Source organism: Berghia stephanieae, chromosome 1, assembly GCF_034508935.2.
Source record: "Berghia stephanieae isolate SIO BIC M18660-M18661 chromosome 1, UCSD_Bste_1.3, whole genome shotgun sequence".
Taxonomy (NCBI): domain Eukaryota; kingdom Metazoa; phylum Mollusca; class Gastropoda; order Nudibranchia; family Aeolidiidae; genus Berghia; species Berghia stephanieae.
Genome location: NC_088360.1, coordinates 50,481,157 through 50,491,576, shown reverse-complemented (window position 1 = coordinate 50,491,576; position 10,420 = coordinate 50,481,157). Strand labels below are relative to the sequence as shown.

At 32.8% G+C, this 10,420-nt stretch overlaps 1 protein-coding gene across 7 annotated transcripts in view; it reads right to left on the bottom strand.

Annotated features, from left to right (window-relative positions):
• Nucleotides 1-426: 426 nt before the first annotated feature.
• The window catches only part of LOC144976996 (unconventional myosin-VIIa-like), a 175,150-nt gene continuing 165,156 nt past the window's right edge, over nucleotides 427-10,420 (bottom strand). For 4 of the 7 annotated variants that reach the window (XM_078921672.1, XM_078921704.1, XM_078921712.1 and 1 more), the window contains 11 exons: nucleotides 7,750-7,916; nucleotides 7,319-7,395; nucleotides 6,066-6,147; nucleotides 5,661-5,742; nucleotides 4,739-4,839; nucleotides 4,104-4,223; nucleotides 3,768-3,835; nucleotides 2,559-2,727; nucleotides 1,874-1,957; nucleotides 1,188-1,307; nucleotides 427-886 (listed from right to left, as the gene is read on the bottom strand). In XM_078921672.1, coding sequence (XP_078777798.1) covers nucleotides 716-886; nucleotides 1,188-1,307; nucleotides 1,874-1,957; nucleotides 2,559-2,727; nucleotides 3,768-3,835; nucleotides 4,104-4,223; nucleotides 4,739-4,839; nucleotides 5,661-5,742; nucleotides 6,066-6,147; nucleotides 7,319-7,395; nucleotides 7,750-7,916 — 1,241 coding nt within the window. In that variant the 3' untranslated portion in view covers nucleotides 427-715. Of the gene's footprint in view, nucleotides 887-1,187; nucleotides 1,308-1,873; nucleotides 1,958-2,558; nucleotides 2,728-3,767; nucleotides 3,836-4,103; nucleotides 4,224-4,738; nucleotides 4,840-5,660; nucleotides 5,743-6,065; nucleotides 6,148-7,318; nucleotides 7,396-7,749; nucleotides 7,917-8,909; nucleotides 8,934-10,420 lie in introns of all 7 variants that reach the window. The other 3 variants (XM_078921687.1, XM_078921695.1, XM_078921662.1) reach the window with 1 other exon arrangement.

Here is a 10,420-nt window from a genome sequence, read left to right as displayed (position 1 = left end):
ATCATAATAATAATGAAGCTCTTTTAAATTGTGTTTATATTGTCTTTCGAACAACTCTCTCATTGGTTAATCAAAATACTATACCATTCATCCATACACTCCATGGCACCACAAATTGCAAATGGCATTTTTATAGTATCTCTTATATCAGTCTTATTGTAAAGAATATCACCTACTATTTTATTCCATTTTACACTTCAGAAAAAGCATGCATCCATCTATGTGCCTCGCCAACATTTCTTTCAGATAAAAACCACTTCATATTACCATTTATTGAACCACAGACTATTTTGCGACTCGTATCACATTTTCCCCCAGTCAAAATTTGACATCTTAAAAAGTTCAACTGTCACAGACTTCTGAAGTTGTTCAAATATGGATCAACTAAGGCTTGCTGAGGCCTTGACATGCTCAATAATAGTTTACTTTTTTTTTTTTTTTGTGTGTGTGGTTAAATAGATCTTATGTAAACGAACAAACCTTTTGACACAACTAGGACATATTAGTGACCCCAATATTTAAGTCCATGAAATAATTTGACTCATCAGTCTCCAAAGGACTGTAACTAAATCTGGTCCATTTACATCATAAGAACGACCAATGTAAACAACATTCACATTGTCTCATTACTAATTGTTATTAGCATTCCTCTCATACCCATCACATCTACAAACACATAAATATTTCATAAACTGCAATAGAGGAAAACTTCCTCTCACACAAATCTATCCATGATGTCCATTGATTGGAGGATAGCATTCTGCCTTTCTAAATCTTCCAAATCAAATGCACGTGACATCCTGTTGGCGTGATTGGACGGCGTAATCATCAGACGGGATTGAAGCTCCTCCATGTAGTCTTTAATTAGGTGGGCAATTTGGTTGGCCTGGGTAGAACATAAAAGGAACGTTTGAGGTTGGTTGTCAAGATTTCCTAACAGTGAATTTCTTCCTAACTAGGTCATTAGTTTAACTACCAATTACTGCAATTTTCCTTTTTTTTAAAATTCTCTCATCTTCTTAACAGCTAAGTAGGATAATATATCTTTTCAAAGCCTTATACATCACATGATATTGGAACAGTTATGATAAATCAAAAGTGTATTCTGCTATCATATTATCTAATTTAATTTTTCTCTAATCTTTTCTCCATTTTCTATTTCTTATGATCATCAAGACTAAGCTTACCTCATTGGTGTTGAACATGAATTTGATTCCCTTGGCCACGTGACCAATGACAATCATAATGCTCTTGATGGCTGGGCTAGCATGAACAATATCCGAGTATGGGTAAGAAGACATGACATTCTACGGACGATAAAGGAAAGAAATGTTTACATTAAGTATTTTAGTGGAACTTATAAGATCAACATAGACGTAGTAAACACAATATCTTAGGTGACTCAAAAAGACAATATATGAGCATTTGTATAACACAAAAAAAATGATAAATCTAAAATGCAGTTTCAGTCATTCGATGAGTCCTCTCTTCTCAGAGGTTGTTTGTCGAACTTCTAATCTTTCCCAGTCTCTTGCCAACTAATCTTACTATGAAACCCTAAACTCTAAAATTTGATTGTTGTTTATGTGTGTGTGAGAAAGAAAGAGAGAGAGAGAGAGAGAGAGAGAGAGAGAGAGAGAGAGAGAGAGAGAGAGAGAGAGAGAGAGAGAGAGAGAGAGAGAGAGAGTGTGTGTGTTTGTTTGATTTACATATCATAAGTCCAACATTTCAACAACACCCCCCCCCCCTCCCTCCCTCTCTCTCTCTTCCATTTAGTCTCTCCCTCTAGCACCATCATTGTTAAACTGAAGTGTCTTTTCCACAAAAATAAAATATGGCTTAAAGGATATTTTTTCATAAAGATGGGACTCACAAATGTTCTCATTTCTAGCAAGTAAATACCCCTTTGATGCACAGCTAACAACAAGCTCTTTGGCATGGTTGATGTATAGGTTTGCTGAGGAAGAGAAAATATTTCATATATCAAAAAAAAATTTTAAGGCAACAATACAATACAACAAATCAAATAAAAGAAACAAAAAAAAAAACAAGAAAAAACTTATTTTTATAGTACAAAGTAAATTTTTTTTGTTTCTGATCATTAGATACAGACTGGCAGTGCAGAGCAATGTCTTGACGCTTTGACCAACCTATAGTCTTTAGTGAGATATTAAACTGAATTGACACATAAAATGAATCAGATTATTTTCCTGTGCTATGTTGATAAAAGGCCTTTCTCTTTAACTCCATTCAGAATTGAAGAAGTCTTGTGATTTGGTTTTATGCGGGAATGACCTCGATGCTAAATGGGCTAAGGTTAAAAATCTCTCTACAAAATATAACATACCTAAATAAGGATATTGGTAGAACATCAATTTTCATGCAAAGAGATCGATTCAGATTGCAAGTAAGATTTTAGTGAGATATTAAACTTAATTTACACAATAAATGAAGAAGGCATATTACAATAACCAATAAACGATGTTATATAAAAAATCCCCAAAAAACTAGGTATTCATTCGACCCTAAAACATGAAAGAGAAAAAAATACAACATACAGACACTTCAAATACAGTGGCCCCAAACAATTGCCATTTCTTGAGGACATTGATGAAGGAAATGATGGCTTGTTGAGGACTCATATCTAAAACGGCCTTGTGAGTTGTGGAAATCTCCTCTGGTCTCACAGTAAGACGCATCTCATGGGGAAGGATGCGCATCACAGACCTATTTATTGATAAAAAAAAACAAATACGTTTACACATTGAATGAATTATAGTTAACAAAGATTATTTGAAAATATACCGTAGGAAATGTTTTGAGCTTTCATATGGCTCAATATCCCCTAAGTGTGCCTCGCAGTGCTTTACAAGGGGTCCCCAGCCAACAGCAACATTTAACATTTAAGATGAGGCATGATGTCTGTAAGGCGCTTTTACAACTTTTTTTTGACAGGAACAATGCTGTTACTGGCCAGTTACTCATTTTACATCTGAGTGTGGTGAGAGAATGTGAGCCTTTTCAAAGACTCAATTTTGTGTCACCCAGAGCAGGACTCAAATCAGAGACCTGCTGGTCCAATGCAAGGGTCATACCACAAGACCACAAAGGTGCACTAATTATGGTTGCAAAAAGCAATTTTCTATTCTACAGATCTTGGAGACGAGAGAATACGAATCACAAAAGGCAATGAAATTAACTGTTAAAATAAACTAAAAATAGTTTAATTAAAAAAACCCATCAAACCAAGAGACGTTTTTTTAATGTTATAAGAAGGTGACACCTCAATTGAACCAACGTATTTTCTAAGCCCACATCTGAATCAGATTATTTTCACTGCGATACTTTGACAGAAGGCCTTTCTCATTAACCTTATTCAGAATTGAAGAAGTGTTCTGATTTGGTTTTATGTGGGAATGACCTCGATGCTAAATGGGCTAAGGTTAAAAATCTCTATACAAAATATAACATACCTAAATAGGATAGTGGTAGAACACTCACTTTTCATGCAAAGAGATCGATTCAGCTTGCAAGCAATTTTTTTTTTCTGAACCCCCCACTCCCACACACACACACACTGTCCACTGAGTATAGATTGGCTAGCTTGGTCTTTTAGATCTAGCCGAGAGTACTTTGTGATAGACTAGTATCCTATCCAAAGGGAAGTAAGCAATTATTATTGTCCGCTAAACGCTATAGAAACTGGGTTAAATTTTAGCTCCATGGGCCCTAATGAATCTGACGACTTTCAATGGAAAAAAACTTACGTATAATCAAATTCTCCAGCTTTCATGTCATCAATTTCTGATTGCACTTTCAAGGCACAGAGATGAACCTGAGAATTGCAGAAAAAAAAAGAATATTAAAAAAAAAAGAAAAAAGTACAAGTATCTTTATAGGCAAATGTGGGACAACTTTCCTTTTTCATCTTATTTTTTTTTTAGTTCAAATGAATTGTTTCTCATGACATTCAGCCATTTATTACTTTTGACTTTTTAAAAAGGCGAGTGACTGCAATGACATGGAGATTAAATCATATCGACTTATCTTTCTACTTCTAAATGTGATTCACAGTTAAAATGAAGAATAATATAATGACTGACCGCTTCAGTGTGTGAGATGGGTATCCTCTGTTCAAAGACATCCTCTACCAATTGGTTAAAGAGTAAGTCACACTCCACTGGGTCACTTGTGTTTACATAAGGCTCAATAAATAGACGTTTCTGGAAATGACATGAAAAGAAAAATAATATTCTATATCTTGTACAATGCATTGACCTACCAATCAACAAGTTAAAATAATACAACGTCTGAAATTATCTAAAAGGCTAACTGGAATTTCTTAACACAGAGCGTCGGAAACATACCAATAGACTAATCCAGAGCAACATTCATGATGGGAAATTGAGTGCTAATGGGATTTGGTTCCAAATAATGTATTGCCAGTTTGTTCATGTCATCTAGAGTATTTTTATTGCTGCTTTCTAAATCTAGTATAGATGTTAGAAGTGGAGATCCTCTCTCAATATTTAGAAAATTATTCTTCACTGCTTTGAGTATTAATATAAATTATTCAAATTTTTAAATCCAAAAGTTGTAATGTAATTGAATGTATGATTGAAATTCAAGCCTTTTGATCAATAAATAAACCCCACTCTTACTAGTGATTCACCAGTGGAAAGTTATCAACCTATAAATAAATTGGTAAATTCCTCCAGTATTTTATCAATCAACTTACTTTGAAGACCAGTTTAAGGTCTCTGACAGCTCCACTTCGGGATAACCTCTCCCATTTGCTAACTGTGTCAGACAATCGCTCATCACTGGCCATACTTCGTTCTGAGGGATGAAAAAAAAATGAGTCAAAGACCAACTTGACTAAATCCCATGTAAAATATGACATCTGTATAACCTAATTATAATTGTGTTGTTTTATGGTCCAATAGTATGAAACTCAAATCGGGACCTGCAGATCCTCAAATCAAGTATTCCCGCAGGCAGAAACACGTTTATAAATCTCACCATAACAGCATTGTCAGTGTCGATTAAAAAAAATAAATCATAATACCGCCTTAAAAGCATCACTAATAAATTTCTGCATATTGTGTTGCAGCTGACTTGGGACCCATTTAAAATGCTTTGAGCTCACTGATATCTTGCTTTATAAAGGCTATGGAATATTTGTGTATAACATGCGAAAGACAGCAGTAATAACAAATATTGCAGAAAATAAAAGTTCTATCTGCTTATCAAAATTGTTTGAAGAATTTGCGAAAAATTAAGTAAAATAAAATAGGGAAAACTTCATTTTATAGAGTCTCCATTTAAATTGGAAGTAATGACTCACAGATCCAAGGAAAATATCATAACACTATCCTATCAACTCACCTAATCATAGTACTAAGGAAAATATCATAACACTATCCTATCAACTCAACTAATGATAGGATGTATCATTCAATATCTAAAATGATGAACCTCCTCCTCCCCCCCCCCCCCAAACAAAACAAAAACAAACAAAAAACACACCCAAAAAATAAACAAAACAAAACAAAAACAAAGAGAATCAAAAACAAAAAAAAGAAGAAAAAAACCCACAATAAATCCCAACCAAATCGAAATTTAATTAACTGAAAAATAAATTGTAAACTCAACTATACCTGAGCTGCCCATGAACTCATAAATGGCAAAACACTCCGCATCAGATCTCATGCCAATCTTGGTCTTCACGTTTTTGGTTACCTTAATTGGGTAGGAAGAAGTTACAAAATGATGACTCCATTTACAAGCTTTTAAAAAACTACAAAAGCACACACAAAAAGCAAATAACAATAATAACAATAATAATAATAATAATAATAATAATAATAATAATAATAATAATAATAATAATAATAATAATAATAATAATAATTATAATAACAATATTCTTCTTTTTATTATTTCTCATTTCATTTTCATTATTGTTGTTGTGGTCATTTATGATGATGATGATGATGATGATGATGATGATGATAATGATGATGATGATAATGAAGATGATGATGGGCACATAAATTGCTCACCTCTCCACAAGTTGCAGCAGAATCAAATTCAATCACTCTTTGTTCTCCATTCAAGAAAAAGATCTTAACTGTGATTGGTTTCCTGTGGAATGATTGATTACATAAAATATCAGAGATATGCACTCGAGGAAGAATATATTGACATCATTGGGACAGAAGTAAAATGTTGATATAAAAGTCATGTCGATTAATAATCAGTCGTTCCAAAATTAGGAAGGGAAACAAATGAAAACTTCAAGATATCAACAAGGGAATGATTTGTTGACCCTTAAAAGGGCTGATTTTGAAATTTATGTTTAATTTTAATTGATTTTTAAAAAAAAAGTAATTCAATGCCGTTTATCTCTGAAGGCCAGGAATCATTTATAGACCTCAGCACTGTCAATAAAGCCAAATAAGAGTGACGGTAAAGGAGATGGAGACCTCTCTTTCTCTATTCCTGCCTGGCCTCAAGATTCATGGGATATCATTGGACAATAATCTCACATTTTTTATTGGTTGTTACTTTACCTCACAGCAGGATATTTGCCAATAATAAATTTAATTTTTTTAGGCGGATAATATGACAATGTTGACTAATGTTATATAGTAAAAGGAAAAAATGAGACTTTGATGTTATGTCGATAAAAGTGTTGATATATCCACTCTGCAATGTGTGTCATGTAAGAAAATAACATTATCATAATTGAAAGTTTCAAAATGTTGGTTTAATAACCTTTTTCAGAACAAATAAAGTATTTCAGTTATTCAAAGGGGGACAACCTTAGTTTTAAAGTCTGTTAAATGGAATGAACAATTTTAATTTAAATCTAATTAAAATTAAAAGTATTTAAACAGGGGTTCAAACAAATCTATATCTAAAAATACAAATCTATCTAAAAAGACAAGTGCCTTACAATGGTCAAAAAAAAATCTTGACTGCACCAGAAGTGATACCAGTCTCCTTGAAGCGAGTGCTCCAACAATTACTGTTCCATTATGTAATTTGTTTTGATTTACAATTAGCTAAACATATATGTAAACAAACAAACAAACAAAAGAAACAAAAACACGGAACATCTAAATTATCTGGATTTAGATTTCACAAAATGAAGTCCTAAAGACTGATACATTTTTCAAAAAATTATTTCGATTACAAAAGGAAAAAAACACAAACAAAACAAACAATAATTTATGTGTTCAAGGCGATGTGAAAATATTAGCAAATAAGTAAATGTCAATTTAAAGCAAAGGAGAATAGATCCTCAACATACCTTTGAGTCACACACTGAACTTCTTTAACAGACGGGGCAAACTTCCTCCTTCGCTTTTCAACGGTGCGGTTAAGGCACTAAGAAAAGAAATTGGATGTTAGAGTAAGTTAGCAAATAAATACGTTGTGAGACTTTAGAGATATAAACATATGCATTAACACCAATAACGCTGAAGCAGTAATCACAATAACTAAGTTCAGTAAAAAAAAAAGTAAATATAATGCCTATCAACATTATATTCAATAAATAAGATATATACCTTTAAAGACTATTCTCCTTATTCTTCCTCTTATTTATATACACTGAGTGATTCAGTCAAACGAAGATTTCCTGTCAATGTGATTTTCACAAATTTAAGCCAGTAATTAAAAGACGTTCAAATAAAATTAAAAAAAAAAAGAATAGACAAAAGTTCATGAAAAAGAACCCACCTTAAGTGCAAATCTGGCATATTTTCCTTCCTCTGAAGCGGCATCCATAGAACACTTCTTGAGATGACATTGTACATATTTCTGAATTCGGGAGTTGGCAGGAGATAATGTGCTTGCTGTGATAGCCATCAGCTGCCAGCAACGGCAATTGACAGAACTGTTTGGATCTAGAATTTGATATCAGAATAAATGGGATGGGAGAGGAAAAGGGAAGGGAGAAGAATTTTTTTCAAGTGATTTACAAATTAATGTTGTTAATAATGCAGTTGAATTCTTGAAAATGCAACGCTTGTATTTAATGGAGGAAAAAAGAGAAATCAAAGGAAAGAGAGAAAAAAAAAGAAGAAATTGACAAGTGATTCTTAAAACAAGTTGTTAAGAAAACAATAACAAGATATTACAAACTAACAACCGTGGAATGATATTTGCCACTCTATATTGTCTTTGTTTTTAACAATTAAAATTGATAATTAACTCTTCATGTAGGATTCATCTATACGAATGGCAAATCGCCATTGCCATGACAAAAATGGAGAGGACAAAAGAGACATAGAGAGTGGTTAATAAATGCAACATGAAAATTGGTTCTAGATGATGTTACATTTGTTTTCTGTCTAGAGATCTCATGTGTTGAGATCTGAGTTAGGATCTATCTAAATATTTCTTTCTTTCTTTCTTTTTTTTTTGTTGTTGTTGTTTAACGCATCATTCCTTGATGAAGTCTGACAAGAGTATTGACTGTGCAACATTTTAAGCACTGGAGAGGCTTGCAAAAATAATATCATAAAGAATCTCAAAATTGTTTTTTAAGGTTTTTAGGTATCAGAAAAAAGATATAATTCATTGAATTACTAATAGAAATAGACCACCATATGATTTGACACTGTATTCTCTTGCATTGTGAAAAATATTTAATATGGAGGGAATGCGCTTTACACAGGGTTTCCACTTGAATTCTAATCTCAATATCAATCACAGGGAGTACTTCGATGTTAATTACTCAAATGTATGCAATTTTTGTTATTAAAAAATGAGACAGAGTCGTTAGTTGTTCATTCCGAGAAAAAGGGCCTGAACATTTATGAGAGTTAATGTTATGTGTATACACATTCCCTCCATTCAAAGTCAAGCATGTAAGGTGCATGATTGATTAAACTCACGTGGTTTAAAGTTTTGTTTGGGATCTGTCCTGGCCAAATACAGCAACAACATTTAGGTGTGAGGATGACAATGTAGATCATGCAACAACGAGTGGTGAAAAAAACAAACAAACAAAATAGTATAAGATGCAAAATATTTCTGCCGTCTCATGGTAAAAGGTGTAAGTGGAATTGGGTTAGTTTTGAGTTATGGTGGGAAATGTGTTCAAACTTTTAATGATTTCTTTTATGTTTAGAGAGATTTTAAAATTTGCTAACTTTTATATTTGTATAGGTAGAACTATATGACCCAGAAAGTATTGTGCGCCATGAAACCGGGATTCCCATAACATAAAAATCTCACATTTCTTTAAGTTGGCACTTACATCCTTTTATCATATGACAGCAGATTTAATACATTTAAAAAACACAACATTTAAGGTTAAAATTATGACAAATTATAGAGATAATGAAATAAAATGGAACAATACAATTGTTTTCACACAAATGAGTGATGTCTTCATTTGGTTACAGAAGTGACAGTTAAGTTACTAATATCATAAACACAATGATCAAAAATGTATTATTACTTATTATGTTCCAGCTAAGCGGCATTGGTATATTTCATTAGATCACAATTAGACCAAACAAAACTAAATCTTGTATATCATACAAACTGAGCTCCTATCACATTTTGGACAATATCATGATAGTACCCCGATTTGTTTTAAGGAAGACAAAGTCAGTATTGTAAATTATCTTGGTCAAAAATAAAGAACAATGATGCAATTAAATCGAAGCTGTCATTAGTCATTATACGCTTAAGCTTGCATTCAACTTTATGACTGTATTTATTTAATTTCTGGCAGTTTAAAAAAAAATCTTTGCTGTTTACTTAGACACATAATAAGCCAGTCAACATGTGCAAATTACACCCCCCCCCCCCCCTTAAAATCATTTAATTACTTATATCTCAAAGAAAAGAAAATATATCTATCATCAAGATATATCTATTAATAACTGATGTGATTTGTAACGGTTACGATTTAGTACTTTGGTAGATTTGCAATAATTAGTAACAATGCTTTCATATTTACAACTCACGCTACCAATCACTTTTCATTGCATACACATTTATCACAGATATCATGAAATGAAATAAAATAAAGATATATAATTAAAGCAAATGAACACATAAAAAACAACAGAAAAAAAGAAAGAAAAAAAGAGGAAAACAACAAAACATTAAAAAAATCAAACTTTGAAAACCGATGTCAAAGTTTTACACATCACAATATTTACATAATACCCCCGCTCTCCCCCCCCCCCCTCTCTCTCTCTCTCTCTCTCTCTCTCTCTCTCTCTCTCTCTCTCTCTCTCTCTCTCTCACACACACACACACACACACACACAAACACACACACACACAGACACAAACATCTTTCTTTATCCCAGAATCCCAATGGCCCAGATTATTTGTCAAACACTGAGGTGAGAGGGACGACATCTTGAGGAACCCATGATCCGGGTAC